The following is a 23,484-nucleotide window of genomic DNA, read 5'->3' as shown; positions in this document are numbered from 1 at the left end:
AAGATGGAAACAACTCAGCAATGTAAAAGAATCTCCTTTTAATTAAATACAAAATAAAAAAAGAGGACATTTCATCAGGAGATTCTATAAAAACAAGAAGTGCAAGACTGGAACTGTGTAACATGGTGCACTGTGGGTAACGAACTCCTTAGACATTTAGCAATGGATAAATACTCGGGCTCATACTTTCTTTGCAATTTCGGTCATCCATCCATCCATTATCCAAGCCACTTATCCGAATTCAGGTCACGGGGATGCTGGAGTCCATCCCAGCAGTCATTGGGCGGCAGGTGGGGACACACCCTGGACAGGCCACCAAACCATCACAGGACCGACGTGCACGCACACACACACACACACACACACACACACACACACACACACACACACACACACACACACACACACACACACACACACACACACACACACACATTGACACCTAAGGACAATTTAGTACGGCTGATCCACCTGACCTGCATGTCTTTGGACTGTGGGAGGAAACCGGAGCCCCCGGAGGAAACCCACGCAGACACGGGGAGAACATGCAAACTCCACACAGAGGACGACCCGGGACGGCCCCCAAGGTTGGACTACCCCGGGGCTCGAACCCAGGACCTTCTTGCTGTGAGGCGACTGCGCTAACCCCTGCGCCACCGTGCCGCCCCTTAATTTTAGCCATCTTGCGTGTTTATTGTATGTCACGCCGCATGACAGGAAAAGGTAAATCCTGGAATATGCCCCTTGTTAGACGGAGCGACCTGAAGTGAGACTACCGTCACATGACCGGTGAGGCCATGACCCAGTCATGTAACTATACACCCACATGTTTAGATGAGCAGAAGAGTTTATCTGATGTCCTAACAGCGACACACACACAGACACACACAGAGAGAAAGAGACGGTGTAGAGAGCAGGGTGACCCTTTTGTTAAAATGGGTAAAAGGTGGTGTTTTCTTCCATGCTCGTATTGGTCGTTCATCAGGACGGTGTAATAATAGTTTTTATCATTACAGCACTGACACACTACACGATCATGGTGCAAATGTGTTGACGTGGCTAGAATTTAGTCGGAACCTTCGACTGAATTAAATTAAATTAAATTAGCACTCGATCAATGGTCCCTAACCCTGTCATACTGAACAAACCAAGTCAGCCAACCCTCGTTCACTTGTTCACCACTCACATTGTGTCCATGGTTTGAAAGGGTTGTCTGAGATGGCGCTAAGACAGCCAAAACTGTGTAGTGTGTAGGGTTCTAAACATGGCTGAAGTCCCAGAGTGTGTGGGGGCCTTACATGAAATGGTTCACTGTGTACTACAAAAAAAATCAGTGGCTTTGAGGGACACGGTGAGAGAAGATGGCAGGGGCATGAAAACACTAACACATGAAAACACTAACACTACCCACAGCTTCTGAGAGGCAGCGCTACAAACTGTACTACTCCTAAGGGCTCTCTATATATGTATGTATGTATGTATGTATGTATGTATGTATGTATGTATGTATGTATGTATGTATGTATGTGTATGTATATATGTATATATTTATTTATTTATTTCTGGGGGAAATGACATTTTGTTTCATTTCATGTGCGTAAGTCCAGGAAATGAAATGACAAATAAAGTGTCCATGATTCCTGATACTATGACCTAGATAGGTGTCTCACTAAGGAGAAACTAGGCTCCTATATATTTCAATCAGGAGAAACTGGGCATACTGTCCTATATATATTTCAATGGCTTTTTGGCTGATAGGTGATTATACTGTAAATTGATGTAAAAATAGGTGGATACGTATACTCCCTATACCTGCGTATACCCTCCACTACACCACTATCCCCATGGCACCTGCTGATCGCAGAAGGGCTGACTGGGTATGGCGGGCCAATCCCTCACCATTGGCTCCGAGGTGGGCCAACTTCCTACGAGCAGAGACAAGCCCGTCTCTTCCATCGTGCTCTCTGGAGGGAAAAACACTAACGTGTCCTGCAGGAATCTGACGCCCTAAAGTGCCTCTGCAGGTGTGTAACTGATCAGAGGAAAAGTACTGCTGACTCAGCCTAATAGTGTTTGGGTGTAACACCTGATTGCATTGGCAAATAAAAAATGAAGCTTTGGAAGGAGGACGTGTGCTGAGAGCACCTGGAAGCGTAGCTGCAGCAGCAACTGTTCGAGCCCCTTTTTCAACCGGATGATTTTCATATGAAGGCAGCAGTGAATCTGAGATACAGAGGGGATGGGAAATGCGAGTCTGGTTAAATTGTGTGTGTGTGCGTGTGTGTGTGTGTGTGTGCCAGCACGCCTCAAGTGCAATCACTCATCTGTGCATGTGTTTAATGAGAGGAAAATAACAAAATCTGTTCAATTACTTTCCTGCAGATGAAAAAAAGGGGCCAAGCCATTGTACAAAAATACATCAATACGTAAGAAAACAATTCCAACTCCTACATCCCTCTTGCCTGGAGGATAAAGACACGTTACTATGGAGATTCATTAACATACCATTTGATTAGAGAAGAGGTCCCCAACAGAGAAGCAACATATGAGTCACATGCAGGAAGTGGCTGTGTGTCCTCGGTGGCGGTCCTGTCTTTCTAAGTGTCCACAGTGAGGGCCGGCCACGTCTCATCTTCAATGGCTTGCTTTATAATAAAACTCAGGCATAAGACAGCAGGTATCAACGTGAGAGGGGTCAGCCAATTCATCTAGCTCACACTGATTGGCTGGTCCTCTACCCTGGCTGCCTCTCCAGTCTGCCTGTCAGATCCTGATTTGGGGCATCATTTACCACATGTCAAGAGGCCTCACTGATGGCTGCTACTCGGCCATTTTGAAGGTTATGCTTGGGAACGATCACAGGGGCCTGGGGACACGGTCACAAAAGGGAGACACACACACACGTACACACACACACGCAGAGGCAAACACACACCACAAGAGTATATAGATACGCTGATGACAAGGCTGTGTCACCATGTTCGACCATGTCTCTCTGAAGTTTAAAAACAGCATTATAGTTGTTACAATGTTAATTTTGGTTTCAGTTGTTTCCTAACAGACACGCTAACATATGCAACGCATTAATATCTCAATTGGGTATTTATCTTGACAGAATATAGGGTTTAAAAACGGCAGTCATTTTGACCGCCCATGGTCTTTTTAGGCAGGAGGGAAATCCCGGTCGTTGTCGGGAGAAAATGCAAAGTATATAGAATGGGGAATCTATGAAGACTCTATGTCACAATACCCGTTTGGTACCAGGAAGTTCTGGAGGGTGACGCTTTAGATTACAGGCCATTCATAATGATGTAATGGAGCTGAGTAAAATACGAGTGAGGCAGATGTGATTGAACTACGGTGAGTGGTAATTACTGAGTAATATAGAGGCTTTTCTATATCTCCAGTGTGCTCCTGTTTTATTTCACAGCGCTGTTAAATACAACGCACATCAAACACTGCATGGGATAAAGTCACAAATCCCACTGTGCCAAACACAAGTATTTTGAATAAAGTAAAAAGTAAAGACAGGACAACGTTCAGTATTCACCTTATATTCATGTTTATCAGCTAATTCCTGAGGCTTTCCCCATTTTTGTTTTGGGTGATTTTTTTTCTCACCCGAGTTGCAGTTCTGAGGATGGAGGTGTCGGACATTGTACTGATCGTATTTGTGTTTTATGTTTGTTAAGCCCTCTGAGACAAATTTGTGATTTGGGGCTATAAAATAAAACTTGACTTGACTTTGTGTCACCAGCATCAACACATCTCTCTTTCCTGTCTCTTTCTCACCCATTCTCTCTCTCTGCCTGCTTCTCTCGCTCTCTCTCCCTTGTGTGCTCTGTCGCTCTCTCTCTCTCAGTCTCTCTGCCTCTCTCTCTCACACTCTCTCTCTCTCTGCCTCTCTTTCACTCTCTCTCTTTCACACTCTCTCTCTGCCTCTCTTTCACTCTCTCTGTCTGCCTCTGTCTCTCTCTCTGCCTCTCTCTCTTTCACACTCTGCCTTTCTCTCTGTCTGTCTGTCTGTCTGTCTGTCTCTCTCTGTCTGTCTACCTCTGTCTCTCCCACACTGTCTCTCTCTCTGCCTCTCTCTTTCACACTCTGCCTTTCTCTCTCTCTCTCTCTCTGTCTGCCTGTCTGTCTCTCTCTCTTGCGCACTCTCTGCCTCTCTCTGTGGCTCGTGCACTCTCTCTCTCTCTGCTTCTCTTCTCTCTCTCGCACTCTCTCTCTCTCAAGCTTTCTTGTTCACGTTTGCACCAGTCAGTGAATCAGGTCCAGCACAGACCTCAGAGGATGGGGGAAGCTCCCCAGTGCTGCCGTCTCACCTCTGCTGCTGCTTCTGACTCAAGTACTTCATCTTGATGTTGTGCAGCTCGTGGTTCAACCTCTGGATCTCCAGCTTGTATTCCTTTGTCTGCGCGTAGTACATGTTAACCTCTGCCGATAGCGCCTGGCAAAACAACCAGCCAGAAAAGACGAAGGAAAAAAATATTAATCAACGGGCTAACATTAAAACGGCTGAGAGACAAACATGAGGCTTCACTTAAGAAAACATGATGAGCAAACTGTCTTTTCTTTAGAAGACATAAAGGTAACCGGATATTTGTGAAGCTGAGTTTAACTGCCCTCACTACGCTCCAGCATGGTTGTGGACATCCATCCATCCAATATCCAAACCGCTTATCCTGCTCTCAGGGTCACGGGGATGCTGGAGCCTATCCCAGCAGTCACTGGGCGGCAGGCGGGGAGACACCCTGGACAGGCCGCCAGGCCATCACACAGGGCCCACACACACACACACATTCACACCTAGGGACAATTTAGTAATGCCCATTCACCTGACCTACAGGTACATGTCTTTGGACTGTGGGAGGAAACCAGATCACCCGGAGGAAACCCACGCAGACACGGGGAGAACATGCAAACTCTACACAGAGGACAACCTGGGATGACCCCAGGGGTAGTCCAAGGTTGGACTACCCCGGGGCTCCAACCCAGGACCTTCTTGCTGTGAGGCGACCGTGCTGCGCCACCGTGCCGCCAACATAGTTGTGGACATATCTGTTTTAATTCCAATACAGTTTCTAAACACTGAATTTTGAACGTCACCTTAGTCAGTGTCCCTTTGGTTTCAGTTTGATGATGTGTGGTACTTGGAAGTCCCTGTGCCATTAAGTGGCTCTTTCAAGTCAAGTCAAATAGGATTTATTTGTCCCCAGAGGGGCAATTGTTGAACCTGTAATTGTTGAGCCTAGTGTTTTTATTAATATTTAATATAAATGTGTATTGTTAAGATAATATCCCAGTCAGTTGTGTCTCTCTGTTGAACATCATTAATGCAGTGCATGTCTTGCCTTCTATTATCGCTGATGGTTTGATATTGTTATGGGTTTAATTCTCAAATTCTGTTAAAAAAAGCTTTGAGAAAATTGTACAATTCTTCCTAATATATGTTTTTATTATCGTGATATCTAGTATTAGGAATCAACCTTCTGGTGCATGAAATAAAATCTGTCTTTTGTACTTAACCAAATAAATTCATTATCATCAACTGTCTTCCCTGCTGTTAACGTCATGAACTCAGGGATACAGAATGAGTCGATCATTTTGTCACTATCTCTCTTGTGAAGATCCCAAACCCTGAAACTCATTTTTGAGCTATGGGCTTGTCTACATGCCTTCTACCTGGTGCTACCAGATAATACTGCGCATCATTTCAATACTGACCAAGATTACTGCTCACCCCACCCTGACTGATGATGTAGTGCCAAACATTTTGAAGTTGTCTGACATTAGTGGGCAGAAACTATGACACATTACAAGCTCTCAGAGTCAGACGCACATCTCCATACCCACCCTTTTAGAGACAACACCCCCTTCTCCGACCTCTCTCCACAAAACAAAAAATAATAATCTCATTTTTAAAGGTATATAGTACCGAGCTCAGACAAGCTGAAACCGTCTGATCTAAGTCAGGAGTTTCTGGTGCACGCATCCATTCAGTGGAGGGTTCACATACTTGATCAATGTTACACTTGTAGAATGGATGCTCATTCAAAACTCACTTAAATAATGTGAAATAATACTCAGGAATTATGATACCAAAATCTTGCAATGTTTAAAATATCATTAGACCTTATCTACACTATACACTGACCAGCCAAAGCATTAAAACCACCTGCCTAATATTGTGTAGACCCCCCTCGTGCCACCAAAACAGCTCTGACCTGTCAAGGCATGGATTCAAGAGTCAGTGGTGGAATGTAACGAAGCACAAATACTTCCTTACTGTACTTAAGTACATTTTTTACGTATCTGTACTTTACTTAAGCACAATCAATAATGCATACTTTCGACTTTTACTTAGTTACATTTTGCAGCAGTTATTTATACTTTCTACTCTACTACTCTTCTACAATATGTTCCATTACATTTTATGATCAGTTTTTTTTTCTTCGTCAAAATGCTATCTGACCGGCACACGTTTGTTTCATCCGCAAGTTGGTGGATCTCTAGCACTAAACAGGACCATCCCGCTCTGAACCAATCAGGTATGATCCTTCCAACAGCAGCATCGGGCGTCTATAGGCTAGTTCAAGCGGCAACAACTCGCGCACTCGCACTCACAGGCTAGTACTAGCAGACATGTCTGAAGCAACATCTGAATCAATGAACCACCCATGACCCTATTTACAGGAATTATTTGAAATAAAAGGATCATAAAACGACTCGTGAAGATTCCAGTATCTATGCCTGCCACGAAAAAATTTGCTGCTGGCGTTCAAGAACTCTCCTTCAAATTTGAAGAAGCATGTTGAGGTAAGCAAACCTGTATGCTATCTAGCTAGTTCTAGTACTACGCTAGTCAATGTCCCCGCTTTTGCATGTTGTTGTAGTGCTATTCATTTTGGTGAGTAATGTGGTATTTATGCTGCAATCTAGCAAAATGTGTCTGACATATGGCAATATCAACAAAAGAACACGTTTATGGCTATTATAAATTCAGCGTAGAACTAAATGGTGGGAAGATAAAGCTAGTAGATTAGTAGACTGCTTGCTAGCAACGTCGTGGTATCTGCAGTGGTCGTGGAACAGGGTCCCGCCTGTCATATTTTGATTGAGTGAAGTGGATTCATACATTCTAGAACGTGGCATGAATCATATTTTCTTAGGTGGGCTATCCCAGAGCCATGAAAATAGTATATACCAAAGCTTGATGAATGGCAGAGTTAAGCGCAGTGATTTGCAAAGTCAAGTGTGATCATGATGCTAACCGAATTTTACAGCGAATTGACCCTTGTCACTCTTTGCAGGGCTTTTTTGTGTGCATGTAATTGTAGATCTAAAGCACGCAATGGATAGGCAGATACTTGCGGGAGATGGAGAAAGATAGAGGGGTGCAGATACTGTGTAATAAAGTGTGCATAGCTGCTGTGAAAGCTTGCAATGAAATAAGAGCCATATTATTTAATAACATTTTGGGGGGCTTTAGTCAGAGATGGTGTTCTAAATTATCCACATTTTCAATATTAGCCTAAAACTCATCAACAGTTTATGAATATTTTTTTTGCCACTGGTATTGTAATACATTTTGGACAGTAACCTCCATCATAATAGGAGTATTATGTAAATGAGTTAGAATTATCTAATTAACTAACTGTATATTGTTATTTTTTATTTTCAGAGAAAACATGGACATCATCTCAACCGATACCTTCAGCTGACAGCAACCGTAATCAGGAGGAAGGGAAGCTTGCCTGCTGGTGAGAGTGCATCAACAAGTAAGCAGCAGAGACTTCAGGACACCAAAGCCTCAAAAAAGAGCACGGATCGGGCAGTAATTAACTTTGTTGTCCAGGGTTTGCATCCCTTCGGAGTTGTGGAGCAACCAGGATTCAAGGATTTAATGCAGCATACCATGCCAAACTACACAGTGATGTCCAGAACAACGGTCAGAGCCAAAATTGTAAAAACAACACAGGATATGAAAGCGCAAGTAAAGAAAGTGATGCAGAACATTGAATACATTGCAACAACCACTGACTGCTGGATGGCTTTTCGTCAATGTTTTATTGGAGTGACCGCCCACTGGATTGTGCCAGACAGCCTAGAAAGAGTTTCGGTTGCTCTTGCGTGCAAGAGGCTTAAGGGATCCCATACGTTTGATGTCTTAGCTGCTGCCCTTAATGACATCCATACAGAGTACAACATTCGTGAAAAGATCGTGAGGACCACTACTGACAACGCCTCAAATTTTGTGAAGGCCTTCAGGGTTTATGGCTTTGATGAAGAACGTTTAGACGAGGGAGAGAAGGAAGATGTGAGTGACAGTGAGGAAGATTTAGATCTGGAAGAGGAGATAGAGGGTGTTGAGGTAGAAGGTCTCATGGATGAAGAGGATGGTTGTTCCGAATATCAGCTCCCAAAGCATCACCGTTGTGCGTGTAATCTCCTGAACTTGATCAACAGTTGATGCCGCAAAAGCCAACTCATATGACATCTACCAAAAAATGTCACATGCAGCATTTGCAAAGTGCTCGGCACTGTGGAACAAAAGTGCTCGCTCCTCCACAGCTGCAGAGGTTATTGAAAGGGAGTGCAAGCTCCAACTTATTCGCCCAAATGTCACAAGATGGAATTCCCTCTTTCTTTCAGTGGAACGATTGCTAAGAATCATCCAAGACAGTGGAGAAGGAGCATCAGAGCTGTTACCATTGCACTTAAAAGTCCCCATGTAAGTGTTATGCTGCCAAACACATTGTCTTGTATAAACATAGTTATCATCAATATTTGCATGTAATGTTACCTAATGTTATATTTAGTAACAATAGCCATCTGTGTATGTTACATATTGCATTGCCATATGACATTTTGCTTAATTTTCTATCACTGTGTAACAGGTTCAGCCCTGCAGAACTTTCCTTCTTGGCTGAATATGCTGCAACTATGACCCCAATCGCCAAGGCACTGAACATAATGCAGACAGAGGTGGATGTCCATATGGGATGGCTGGTGCCCAATATAACCCTCCTAATTGTGAAGCTTGACCGCCTCCTAACCTCATCCAAGTTCTGCTGGCCACTGATCTTTGCTCTTCAAGAAGGAATACAGAAGCGGTTTGGACCCATGCTTTCTGACCCTGAACTCATTGCTGCTGCAATTTTACTTCCCAAGTTTCACACATCCTGGACAAGTGATGAAGACTTGCTGAAACTGGGTAAGTCATTAGCTCTTTAAATTGCAAGATGGAAAGGTAGTGGAAGAGGTTATTTTATTAAGCCTTGCAAAGAGCAGCTCCTAACAGTAGATCCAAAAATGTAAAATCTATTGTTACAGTTTTATGCAAAGGTTTGGGCGCCTGGATTTCAGTTTATCATCTGCTGCTCATCCTTTAACACATTATACACCTTATGTAATTAATAACATTTCAGTTCCAAAATAATATTTATAGAATCAACATTAACAATGTAATGTGCATCAGACAACAACAGACAGGTGCAAAAGCTTAGGTGTCCTAATGGAATAAACACATCATCAGTATTTAGTAGAGCCCCTTTTTTAGTGAAATAACAGCCTGTAGATTATTCAACTAACCACACTTAAGTCTGACTGCAGGTATTTTAAACCATCTCCCCTTACAAAATATCTCCAGGTCAGTCAGGTTTGATGGCTGACAAATGTGGATTATTGAGGTTGTTTTGTAGAGGTGGCGCGCACATCCAGAAAATATTTTTCAGGTGCCAGACAAAAGAAAGTCAGAAGGTGAAGGAGAAGGTCTGCACACTGTATGCTCCAGTAAATATACTTTAATTAACTGAAGAAGATCCTGTGTGATCGAAACGTTGCTACTTTTTAGAGTTAATTAAAGTATATTTACTGGAGCATACAGTGTGCAGACCTTCTCCTTCACCCATCGATTACTGAGGTTGCCCAAACTTTTGCATAAAACTGTATGATTACTAAGGAGCAAAATGACCTAGCCTATAGTCTCCCGGTCATATCTGGTTCTGGAGACACATACAGTATTCTTTTCTTTCTTTCCCTTATTTGGTGTAATGGACATTTCTGTGTAAGCATGAACTACATCAAAACTCTGTTGGAGCGGGAGCCATTACAGTCTAACCAGTCAGAGCAGATGGAGGAGGAGGATGACAACGACTACTTTGACATGATGAAAGACAACGTTCAGGAGACATCAAAGCAGCGGGATTTTTACCTGGCCAGCACAGCTACCTCAATGAATGTTCTAAAATCAGTGCCTGCAATCTACAGATTGTCGCTTAAGGTAAATACGCCTTTACCTGCCTCTGCTGCCTGTGAGAGACTTTTCAACACAGCGGGGCAAATTTTTACCCCCAAAAGAGGCAGGCGTGGTTCTAAGAACTTCGAAAACAAACTCCTCTTGAAACTCAACAAAAAATACTGGTAATGTGAAGTTTAAACTGGAAAATGTGAAAGGACTTCAATCTTGAATAAGTACAAGTTCGGCACAGGATGTGTTAAAGTGACAGTTTGGTTTTGAGAGAGCCTCAGAGGCAGTTCTAAGCCTTATGCCTCACCTGGGAGAGTTCTGATTAAAGAGGCCCAATGCAGTTTTATTTAGCTTAATTTACCGTAATTAAACAGCTTCGAAGTCATTGTGATGGTTCTATAACATTTTCCGGGTTAATTAGGTGGCAGTCTCACCTCCCTCTACTGTCTATAAATCAAAACACACCAATGCAACTTTTGGTGGCGGCGAGCCGCCACACCTCGAGTCAGAAATTCTATTCGTTTTAAACCTTGTTTCTTACCTTATTAGTCCACATCATTTTGCCAAACTTATGCTAACCATTTCCACAGCTTGTAAACAAATCCAAATGTGCATTTTACAGTCAGTTAGTGTTTGTTATATAGCATAATGCACAACTTCTCCTGAAGAGGAAGCACTCCCGCATAATACTGCTTTAAGTGATTTGAATTCAGTGTTTGGGACTGCTTATGTGTCTGACACAAGTTTTTTTGGAAACTGAAGTATAAAATCTTTAACAATTTCAAATGAAATGAAATAAATATTTTAAAGATGTATAACCAGTGTTCTTTGTTTGATTTTGCTTAATGCTATTTAATTCTCCAGATCACCTTTTACAATATCAAGAATTGTAAGTCATAATGTAACACAGATGGTAAGCACAATTACATTAACCTAAAACTAGCTTAATTAAAATGCAACAGTCCATACTGTTTTTATTATAATGTAGACATTAAGAGAATAAATCAATACGCAAGTACTTTTAATACTTAAAAGTACATTTAAAAGCAAGTAATATTTATTTTTACTTAAGCAGGGTTGTCAATGTGGTACTTCTACTTTTACTAGAGTATATATTTCTTTGGTTATTTGTACTTTTACTTAAGTACTGAGATTCAGTACTTGCTCCACCACTGTCAAGAGTACATTTGTCACCATTTTACAATGCTGTGATCGCAACTATTGCTCAATCCTCTGTGAATTGTAACTCTAGTTCAGCGGTCGGGAACCTATGGCTCGCGAGCCATATATGGCTCTTCCGGTGACGGCATATGGCTCCCAGACAATTTTGAGTTGAAAAATTTTTTTTTTTCAAAAAAATCAGTTTGGAACTGATTTTAAAATACTTGTGATATTTCTTAATAATACTGTGTCATTTTAAAGTAAACAGAAATTAGTTTTGAAGATAAATTTCACGGGTCACGGGTCACCCGTGGGTCGGGTCGGGAACCAATGGCTCGCGAGCATGTCCGGGTCATTGTAAAGGTGAAGAAATCAATTTTATCAGATAGCCAACTAGTTTATCCGCTTCAACCCTTGTAACGGAAAAGATGGCGAAAAGAAAAAAAGACGATGATTACCGTGCATTCCAGGCTGCGTGCACAGAGGAATTTGCATTTGTGGAGAGAGCAGGATCTGCGGTATGTCTAATATGCAATGATAAAATTGCTTCGATGAAACGGTCAATTATAAAGCGGCACTTCGATACGCACCATGCTTCATTTGCATCGAAATATCCAGCGGGGGACAGCAGGAAAAGGGCATGCGAGGAGCTACAGCGGAGAGTGCAGACGAGTCAGCAGCAACTACGTGTGTGGACCAAGCAAGGTGACGGGAATTCCGCTAGCTTTGCGGGGGCTTTGGCAATAGTAAGGAATGGAAAGTCATTCACAGATGGCGAGTATGCCAAAACATTCATGCTTGATGTGGCCAATGAACTGCTTGATGACTTCCCAAATAAAGACAAGATAATCAAACGAATAAAAGACATGCCCCTGTCAGCAAGAACTGTGCACGATCGTAGCATCATGATGGCAAATCAAGTCGAGGAAACACAAATTAAGGACATAAACGCCGGGACATACTTTTCTCTCGCGTTAGATGAGTCAACAGACGTTAGCCATCTATCTCAGTGCAGTATCATTGCCAGATATGCTGCAGGTGACACACTGCGTGAGGAAAGCTTGGTTGTTTTGCCAATGAAAGGGACAACAAGAGGAGAGGATTTATTCATGTCTTTCATGGAGTTTGCTAAAGAAAAAAAACTACCGATGGATAAACTTATTTCTGTCTGTACTGATGGTGCACCCTGTATGTTGGGGAAGAACAAAGGATTTGTAGCGCTTCTCCGTGAACATGAAAAGAGAGCCATCCTAAGTTTTCATTGCATCCTGCACCAGGAGGCGCTTTGCGCTCAGACGTGTGGCCAGGAGCTTGGCGAGGTGATGTCTCTGGTCATTCGAGTGGTCAACTTTATTGTTGCCCGAGCTTTAAATGATCGCCAGTTTAAAGCTCTGTTAGAAGAAGTTGGGAATCATTATCCCGGTCTGCTTTTACACAGCAACGTGCGTTGGTTGTCAAGGGGGAAGGTGCTCAGCCGTTTTGCAGCTTGCCTGAGTGAAATCCGGACTTTTCTTGAAATGAAAGGCGTCAAGCATCCTGAGCTAGACAACACTGACTGGCTCCTGCAGTTTCACTATCTCGTGGACATAACTGGCCATCTGAACCAGCTCAATGTGAAAATGCAAGGTATTGGAAATACAATCTCATCCCTTCAACAAGCAGTGTTTGCATTTGAAAGCAAGCTGGAAGTCTTTCTCAGGGACATTGAAACAGGTCGTCTTCTGCACTTTGAAAGACTGCAACAATTTAGAGATGCATGCTTAGCAAGTGACTCCACTCAACATCTGGATCTCCAGCAGCTAGCTGGCTTTACGTTCAATCTCCTGCAGTCATTCAAAGCACGTTTTGGAGAATTTCGTGCGCGCACTGGTCTTTTCAAGTTCATCACTCATCCACATGAGTGTGCAGTGGACAAAATCGACCTGACATGCATCCCCGGGGTCTCTATTGGAGACTCTGAGCTGGAAGTTGCTGACCTGAAGGCATCAGACATGTGGATGAGTAAGTTCAAGTCACTTAATGGAGAGTTGGAAAGTCTTGCGCGACAGCGAGCAGAGCTGGCGAGGGAACACAAGTGGACAGAAATTAAAAATCTTCAACCTGAAGACCAGCTGATTCTTAAAACCTGGAACGAGCTTCCTGTGACATACCACACAATGCAGCGTGTGAGTATTGCCGTATTGACCATGTTTGGCTCTACATATGCATGTGAACAGTCTTTCTCGCATATGAGGAACATTAAGACCAACCTACGCTCACGTTTAACTGATGGAAGCCTCAACGCCTGCATGAAGCTCAACCTCACCACGTATGAACCAGACTACAAGGCCATCAGCAAAACCATGCAGCACCAGAAGTCGCATTAAAAGTAAGACATATTTAATTTATTATACGTTAAAAATACTATATGGCTCTCAATGAAATATATTTAGAAATATTTGGCTTTTATGGCTCTCCCAGTCAAAAAGGTTCCCGACCCCTGCTCTAGTTAATGGTCATGGGAATTTGCATATGAAACAAATCATTGGTTTGGGTCGTTATGCCACTGTATTGTTTATAAGGGTGGGGATACCTGCAGTCAGCTGAGACTGAAGAGGTCATTTAGACGAGTGATGAAACATGTCTCCCAATAAAGGTTGTGTCCGGATGAACTGATTCAACTTTCTGTTATTACAGAAAGAAGCTGTGTGTACAGGGATCCCCACCACTGGTGCTGGAAAAATCATCCCAGCAATGTTGCAGAAGGTGTTTGAAAGTGGCTCACGTCTAAATACCGACGGAAGAAATGAAGGCATCATAAAACATTCAGCAACTTTTTTTTACTTGTAAACTGTGAATATTGTGGTGGTTTTTTTTATACATATATACCTTTATCCATAACTGTTCTGAGTTGTCTCAAGCTGCAGGAGTGGTTTTGTCCTCATTAATATTCATGAGCTGACCTTTGAGTGACAAGTACAAGTAAGTTTTGGCAGTACGGATGGGCAGTGTTTTATATTCTGATGAGTTGATCTGATTGGCTGTATGTAAATGAGTGAGAGAGAGGTTAAACCTTAGTTTTTAGTTCTGACAGAATGGGGCAGAGTCCTCATATACAGGGGAAGCTCGCTCCAATCTGGGGGCAGCTACACAGAAAGCCCCATCAACAAAAGTGAGACAGTCTATAGTTAGAAAGGTCAGAAAAGGACCAGTCTGACAGAAGCAGAGACAGTGTGTATGTGTGGGGGGGGGCACGTATACAAAACATTAGCTGTATAAAGGTGGCTCTATGTTTGGCGAGAATCGAACTGATTCCTGTTGAGCTATCCTTGTCAACTGAAGCCACAGGGTACCAATAATATGGGGCAGATTATCCTCTAGTATGAAAGAGCTCAAGACTCAAGATCCCCCCCCCCCCCGGTTGAGTCTCGACCAGTCGTTGCGGCCTAATTTTTTAAGTATGTTTAATTTTTTCACGGCTTCATCCCATAGTGTGACTGGATCAAAGACTGAAATCCGAGACTGGCTCTGGCACCAGCCAATGGGATTGAAGCTTTGGAGCGTAAACACAATGGGAAGGACACACGGTTACTTTCTCAACAATAACTACTACAGGCACACACGAGGACATTTACTGCCGAGACAATGGCTTTTGTTGAGCTGCCTTTACTCTTTATGTAGTGTATACAATCTTTTCTGCGGCGTGTACTCCTTCATGTGTGATGTCCCGACTTTTGTTTTTGTGGAGCTTGAAGCAGATTCACTGCTGTGCAAACTACACTAAAATGCTCATGCTCTCTATTAATTCATTTGTTCACTGACCAGCAAACTATTAAAAACACTCCCACTTCTTTGACTACCTTTTTAAGCCGTCTGTCTGCAAGACTAAAATGGGAACACGGCTGTATTTCCAAAAATCAGACAAAAAGGTCTGCGAGGAAGTGTAAATAAAACCTCCGATTACAGCTACGTCCATACAGTTCTCGCCACATACAACACAAGCACTACGGAGTCGGAGACTCCAGTGTGATCAAGTCCGTGCAACAGTTGATGATCGGATAAACTCCAGAAAATAGTACAGGCAAACCAGAAAATCAATTAAAAGTGGTTAAATGTAGCGTAAAATTGTGGCTAAAATCTAAATAAAAACGTCAGTTTATGACAGGGTTTCTGGCAGTAAAACACCAAGAGGGTCGTTTAGAGCCTTTCAAACTTTATGTATAGGAGTGTGTGTATATATAGAATAAAATGAACAGTAAACATATACAACAAAATTTCAGTAAAAGACAAAAATAAATTGTACATGCCTGAAAAGGAGTAGGAATAAATCACTCATCTAGCCTTGCCCCTTTTCTCTGCTTAATCACTGTACATGATGTTCATCGTGACTAGTCCAGCTATCCAACCCAGTGTCCGCCATACACAACTTAAATAATTACCTCAGTTTTCATCTTCATTATACATGCATAATCAACATGCAGGTGCTCATCAGGCATGTCCAAAACTCACAGAAAGAACACTGGAAACAACAGCAACATCCTCATCATCAGCAAGCATCACCTTCGTGGGACAAGCAAGGCCCCTTCCTCACCCCTGTACCTCACAAATACTATTTCTCTGTTCATCCTCTTAAACTGTTTAATATGTTTACTCTGTTTGAGTTCTACATCAAGACCGTTCCACAGAGTCACCCCACACACTGAAATACTCTTTAAGATTGGCATGAACTAGGGCTGGCCGAAAGAATTAACGATAATATATTAAGATATCTATAGAATCAATCAAAACCATCTTTAAACTTCACATTAAACTTTGTTTAATGTGCAGGTTATCTCTTTTTTGGCAAATTAATTACACTCAAAAGTGCAAGTGTAGGGAGGTGGAGAGAGAGACTGTAACCACAGCTGTACAAAAAGAACAAATACACTTAATGGACAGTGAAAAGACAACCAGATGACCTGATAAACAAAAGCTCCACAAGGCCTAACATCTGCCATCAATGCAATGTCACCTGAAACAAAACCACCTGCAGGGAGCAGTGGACAGAGTCTGTGTGTGACACCACAGGCTGACAACTAACCACTCTGATATACATATAATGTCCACTGACCATGCCTTTACATATTTTTTTCTTACTTCCATTTTTCATGGCATGATTTTGCAAGGCAGTATTAGCCACACACTGTGGTAGTAGTCAGAGATGGGCAGTATTCAATGTCTTTAAAATACATATTTAATTACTTTTTGAGTATTTTGTAATTTTCATTTTGCTGAACAGAATCAGGGATTGGGAACATTTATTTGTCATTTCATTTCATGCACTTGCGTACATGAAATGAAGCCAAATATTGTTTCCTCAAGCCCACGGCAGTGAAACACAAAGACAAAAACACATAGCCAAACTACGAGAACACATGCAGCCAAACTACAAACAACTACAATAACTACACAACACATATATCCAACATATCAAATAAATAAATAAATTTCACTGTCCAAGACAGCAAACGCCAGCCAGGATGACTGTTAGAATTGCTGGTCTACATGGGTAGCAGTTAGCTTAGCCTGCCCCGCTTCCGCCTCCTGACACACCGCCCTCGGTGTTTCCTCCTTGGGCACAGCGCCAGTCAGGGCCATGGTCCATGGGCCCACCAGACGCCGCAGACCAGGCTCGCCCAGCCAAACCAATGCCAGCCCTGCCAGCTAGACACCCTCAACACACCTCCACACAACGACATCAACACCAGGCGAGGCCACTGCAAGACTGCCCTCGGTGTTATCGAAACTACAGGTCTGCATGGGCTAGCAGTTAGCTTAGACTGCCCTGCTTCTGCGTCCTGTCAGACTGCCCTCAATGCTTCCTCTTCAGGTGCAGCTCCAGGAAGGGCCGTGGCCCCTGGGCCCACAGGATGCAGCAGACCAAGCTCCCCCAGCCGATCCAACGCCAGCTCTACCTGCCAGACAACCTCAACACACCTCCCTACACTCCACACGACGACACCAAAAACAGTCAACACCAGGCGAGGCCACTGCCAGACCGCCCTCGGTGTTATCGGAACTACCCGTCTGCATGGCCAAGCAGTTAGCTTAGCCTGCCCCACTTCCGCGTCCTGTCAGACCGCCCTCAGTGCTTCCTCCCTGGGCGCAGTGCCGGGCAGGACCGTGGTCCCTGGGCCCACAGGATGCAGCAGACCAAGCTCTCCCAGCCATCTATCGAAGACAACTTAGACACAGACGTTGACAAAGACACTGCATGGACGGTACTGGGTGAGGCCGCCGCAAACTTGAGTTCACGCCACCATCTTCTTTGCTTGCTAACAAAATAAATTGCTGAAAAAAATAAGATGTATTTGTAACAAAATACTTCAAGAGCTTGTGTTTGTGTATTTGAAATACTTAAGATAACACACGTTTTTATGCCGTTCTAAACTGCAGAGAAAAATAAAGTACAACAATTAGCCTAATCACAGTCTTTGGCTAAACTGTTGTTAAATTGTTCATTTATTTTTACACCTACAAAACACCTACAAAACCAACCTACCATTATGTACACTACAAAAAAGAGCCATAAGGATAGTTAATAATGTAGGACTTCATGAACACACCAACAAGCTATTTTTAAATTCAAGTGCCTTGAAGTTCAGGGATTTAGTAGAATTTAACACAGCACAAATGATGTTGAATGATAAAGCATCATTCCGTCATTCATTCATAAATGCAAGTGAAGGCGTCCAGGTGGCGTGGTGGTCTATTCCGTTGCCTACCAAAACGGGGATTGTTTGTTTGAATACCCATGTTACCTCCAGCTTGGTCAGGCGTACCTACAGACACAATTGGTCGTGTCATGGGAAGGGAAGCCGGATGTGGGTATGTGTCCTGATCGCTGCACTAGTGCCTCCTCTGGTCGGTAGGGCCGCCTGTTCGGGGGGGGGGGGATTCTCCCACGTGCTACGTTCCCCTGGCGAAACTCCTCACTGTCAGTTGAAAAGAAGTGGCTGGCAACCCCACATGTATCGGAGGAGACATGTGGTGGTCTGCAGCCCTTCCCGGATCGGCAGTAGGGGTGGAAAAGCTACAGGGAAGGCTTGGAGAGCGAGGTGATTGGCCATTTACAATAGGGGAGAAAATGGAAGGGGGAGGAATGCGAGTGAATCACGTGATATGTCATGTTGGGTCCAGCAATGCTCTCTGATTTCATTATTGTTTCTTGTTACCAGTAGCTTGAAAACTATGCTACTGTTGGGCAAAGGAGAAGGAGAGGGGGAAAGCATGTCCAGAGGCAGCTAGAGAGGAGGAAGGGTAGGCATGTGGAGGTGAGAGTTGGAACTTTGAATGTTGGCACTATGACTGCTAAAGGGAGAGAGCTGGCTGACATGATGGAAAGAAGAAAGGTAGGCATACTGTGTGTGCAAGAGACCAGGTGGAAGGGGAGTAAGGCCAGGAGTATCGGAGGTGGGTTCAAACTCTTCTACCATGGTGTGAATGGGAGGAGTAATGGGGTAGGGGTAATTCTGAAGGAAGAGTATGTCAAGAGTGTGCTGGAGGTGAAGAGAGTGTCAGACAGAGTGATGAGTATGAAGCTGGAAATTGAAGGTTTATTGCTGAATGTTATCAGCGCATATGCCCCGCAAGTTGGGTGTGAGATGGATGAAAAAGAAGAATTCTGGAGTGAGTTGGATGACATGGTGGAGAGGGTACCCAAGGAGGAGAGAGTGGTGATTGGAGCGGACTTCAATGGACATGTTGGTGAAGGGAACAGAGGTGATGAGGAGGTGATGGGAAGGTATGGAGTCAAGAAGAGAAATGTGGAAGGACAGATGGTGGTCGATTTTGCGAAAAGGATGGAAATGGCTGTGGTGAATACATATTTCAAGAAGAGGGAGGAACACAGGGTGACATACAAGAGTGGAGGAAAGTGCACACAGGTGGACTATATCTTATGTAGAAGGCGCCCTCTAAAAGGGATTGGAGACTGCAAGGTAGTGACAGGGGAGAACGTAGCTAGGCAGCATCAGATGGTGGTCTGTAGGATGACTTTGGAGACCAAGAAGAGGAAGCGAGTGAAGACACAGCGAAAGATCAAATGGTGGAAGTTGAGGAAGGAAGACTGTTGTGTGGAGTTCAGGCAGGAGTTAAGACAGGCACTGGGTGGTAGTGAAGAGTTGCCAGATGGCTGGACAACCACTGCAGAAATAGTGAGGGAGACAGCTAGGAAGGTACTTGGTGTGTCATCAGGACAGAGGAAGGAAGACAAGGAGACTTGGTGGTGGAATGAGGAGGTACATCAAATTATACAGAGGAAAGGTTGGCAAAGAAGAAGTGGGATAGTAAGAGAGATGAAGAAAGTAGACAGGAGTACAAGGAGATGCAATGTAAAGCGAAGAGAGAGGTGTCAAAGGCAAAGGAAAATGCGTATGGTGCGTTGTATGACAGATTAGACACTAAGGAAGGAGAAAAGGACTTGTACTGATTGGCTAGACAGAGGGACCAAGCTGCAAAGGATGTGCAGCAAGTTAGGGCGATCAAGGATAGAGATGGAAATGTGCTGACAAGCGAGGAGAGTGTGCTAAGAAGGAGGAAGGAATACTTTGAGAGGCTGATGAATGAAGAAAATGAGAGAGAGAGAGAAGGTTGGATGATGTAGGGATAGTGAATCAGGAAGTTCAGCGGATTAGCAAGGAGGAAGTGAGGGCAGCTATGAAGAGGATGGCGAGTGGAAAGGCAGTTGGTCTTGATGACATACCCGTGGAGGCATGGAGATGTTTAGGAGAGATGGCAGTGGAGTTTTTAACTAGCTTGTTTAACACAATCCTGGAAAGTGAGAGGATGCCTGAGGAGTGGAGAAGAAGCACACTGGTACTGAATTTCAAGAACAAGGGCGATGTGCAGAACTGTAACAACTAGAGGTATAAAGTTGATCAGCCACAGCATGAAGATTTGGGAAAGAGTAATAGAAGCTAGGTTAAGAGGAGGAGAGGTGATGATCAGCGAGCAGCAGTATGGGTTCATGCAACGAAAGAGCACCACAGATGCGATGTTTGCTTTGAGAATGTTGATTGAGAAGTATAGAGAAGGCCAGAAAGAGTTGCATTGTGTCTTTGTAGATTTAGAGAAAGCTTATGACAGCGTGCCGAGAGAGGAGGTGTGGTATTGTATGAGGAAGTCAGGAGTTGCAGAGAAGTATGTCGGAGTGGCGCAGGATACGTATGAGGGAAGTGTGACAATGGTGAGGTGTGCGGTTGGAATGACAGATGGGTTCAAGGTGGAGGTCGGATTACATCAAGGATCGGCTCTGAGCCCTTTCTTGTTTGCAATGGTGATGGACAGGTTGACGGACAAGATCAGGCAGGAGTCTCCATGGACGATGATGTTCGCGGATGACATTGTGATCTGTAGCAAGAGTAGGGTGCAGGTTGAGGAGAGCCTGGAGAGGTGGAGGTATGCACTGGAGAGAAGAGGAATGAAAGTCAGTAGGAGCAAGACGGAATACCTATGTGTGAATGAGAGAGAGGACAGTGGAATGGTCAGGATGCAAGGAGTGGAGGTGACAAAGGCGTATGAGTTTAAATACTTGGGGTCAACTGTCCAAAGTAACGGGGAGTGCAGTAGAGAGGTGAAAAAGAGAGTGCAGGCAGGTTGGAGTGGGTGGAGAAGTGTGTCAGGAGTGATTTGCGACAGAAGGGTACCAGCAAGAGTTAAAGGGAAAGTTTACAAGATGGTTGTGAGACCAGCTATGTTATATGGTTTGGAGACGGTGGCACTGACGAAAAGACAGGAGGCGGAGCTGGAGGTGGCAGAGTTGAAGATGCTAAGATTTTCACTGGGAGTAACGAAGAAGGACAGGATTAGGAACGATTATATTAGAGGGACCGCTCAGGTTGGACGGTTTGGAGACAAAGCAAGAGAGGCAAGATTGAGATGGCTTGGACATGTGTGGAGGAGAGATGCTGAGTATATTGGGAGAAGGATGCTGAATATGGAGCTGCCAGGGAAGAGGAGAAGAGGAAGGCCAAAGAGGAGGTTTATGGATGTGGTGAGGGAAGACATGCAGGTGGCTGGTGTGACAGAGGAAGACGCAGAAGATAGTTAGAAATGGAAACGGATGATCCGCTGTGGCGACCCCTAACGGGAGCAGCTGAAAGTAGTAGTTACCAGTAGCTTGAGGAAAGAAGCTGCTTTGGTGTTTGGTGCAAATTTCCCCTAAGATAAAGGTGTGTGATCAAAATATGATTGCAAGCTAAGGCAAGCTTTCTGAATCTAAAATACAACAGAAGAAAAGAGCAATTAGCAAACACATGTGGGCTAGAACTGGCAAATACTAGCTAGTAACGTTAGCATACCAGCTAACATCACAGATACACTCAGGCAGCCTGCAACAGTGGCATCTCGTGGTTAGTCATCATATGGTAAGCTTCCTTAGCGAGATTAATTGCAATTAAGAGGAAGGGTATAGAGGAGGTTTATGGATGTAGTGAGAGAGGACATGCAGGCGGTTGGTGTGACACAGGAAGATACAGAGGACAGGAAGAAATGGAAATGGATGATCTGCCATGGTGACCCCTAACGGGAGCAGCCGAAAGAAATGGAAACGGATGATCTGCTGTGGCAACCCCTAACGGGAGCAGCCGACAGAAGTAGTAGAAGTAATCTTGCTAATGAAGCTTCCCATAATGACTAACTTACAGCAACTTCTGTAACTAAGGACAAAATTAATTTCTAACATAGCTACGTTTAGGTGTTTTATAGTGGCCATTCTTAATAGTTGTCAGGGAAGTAGCTCGCGCTGTCCTCTTGAGGATAAGGATAACATTTTATAGTGTTTGCTATGCCACGGGATGATCAGGTTAATATTCAGGTTAATAAAAAAAAAATCATCATAGTTCTTAAGAAAGTAAGTCATATATCAATTAAAAATCTCTCATTCTGATTGTAAGAAGAGTGTAGCGAATTCGGGGTGCAACCACAGGAACTGCCGCAGCCGGGACACGAACCATCGCTAACCGCTTGACTAAAGGGTCCGACCCGTTAACCAAGGGCCAACTTGTTTACTTATCCTTGTACGTTACACTACCTCCCTCCTTCGAGAAATTGCGTCCGCGTGTATCCCACTTCTGACGCCAATGTAGCTGTGTTGTGGGACTACTTTATTGTTTGCATTAATACAGTGGCCTATAAATGCTACGTTGCCGCTAGAGGGCATTCAGTGTAGTGACAGCACATCTGACTGTAGTGTACCCATGTACCAGTCGTCCTCTATTAAACCAGTAAACTTATATCTTGCCTCCTCGTGATACTGCAACCTACTATACATGGTGTCAGAAGTCTACATACCCATAGTCACAGAAGACAATCGGACGAAAGGGCGAAATTCTCACCGCCAGAAAACTTTGATTTCACTCACCCAGAACAATGGCCGGAGTGGCGCCAACGCTTCCAACGTTACAGGACTGCAACGGAGCTCCATAAGAAAGACGGAGAGGTACAAGTCAGTACGTTGCTATATTCATTGGGCAAAGAGGCTGAACAAGTCTACAAGACGTTCACGTTCGGAGCGGATGAAAAGGAAGATGATTATGAAATGTTGTTACAGAAACTAGAAAATTATTTTGTGCCCAAAGTCAGTGTTATTCACGAACGCGCCAAGTTTCACCAGCAGATGCAAAGGCAGGGTGAGTCTGCAGAAGAGTATATTAGGAGTTTGCATGAGCTGGCATCCACATGTTCATTCGCAGCTGTAAAGGAGGAGAATATCCGAGACAGACTGGTCATAGGGATATTAGACAGAGAGCTGTCAGAGAAATTACAGTTGATGCCGGATTTGACTCTAAACAAAGCAGTCGAGCTAGTGAGGCAGTCAGAGCAAGTGAAGAGTCATGTTAGCGAGCAAGGGGCTGCAGCTAACTGTAGCACACAGCTACACGAAGTGGCTAGCAGCAGATACGCACCCTGTGGTGGTGAGAGAGGGAGAACAGCAGGCTACGACAGGACTGGACAAAGAAGAGCCACAAATGCACAAGGAACAAGAGGTAACTCAAATGGATACAAGTGTAACAGATGTGGCAGACCTCATGGAAAAGCAGACTTTTGTCCTG

General features: G+C 43.9%; 1 protein-coding gene across 1 annotated transcript in view; it reads right to left on the bottom strand.

Moving 5' to 3' along the window:
- cfap58 (cilia and flagella associated protein 58) overlaps positions 1 to 23,484 on the bottom strand; it is a 191,483-nt gene that overhangs the window by 32,254 nt on the left and 135,745 nt on the right. The window contains exon 17 of the mRNA XM_056280568.1: positions 4,326 to 4,450. Coding sequence (XP_056136543.1) covers positions 4,326 to 4,450 — 125 coding nt within the window. The remainder of the gene's footprint in view (positions 1 to 4,325; positions 4,451 to 23,484) is intronic.

This window comes from Lampris incognitus, chromosome 5 (assembly GCF_029633865.1).
Source record: "Lampris incognitus isolate fLamInc1 chromosome 5, fLamInc1.hap2, whole genome shotgun sequence".
Classification (NCBI taxonomy): Eukaryota; Metazoa; Chordata; class Actinopteri; order Lampriformes; family Lampridae; genus Lampris; species Lampris incognitus.
This window is presented reverse-complemented; position numbering and strand designations above follow the sequence as displayed.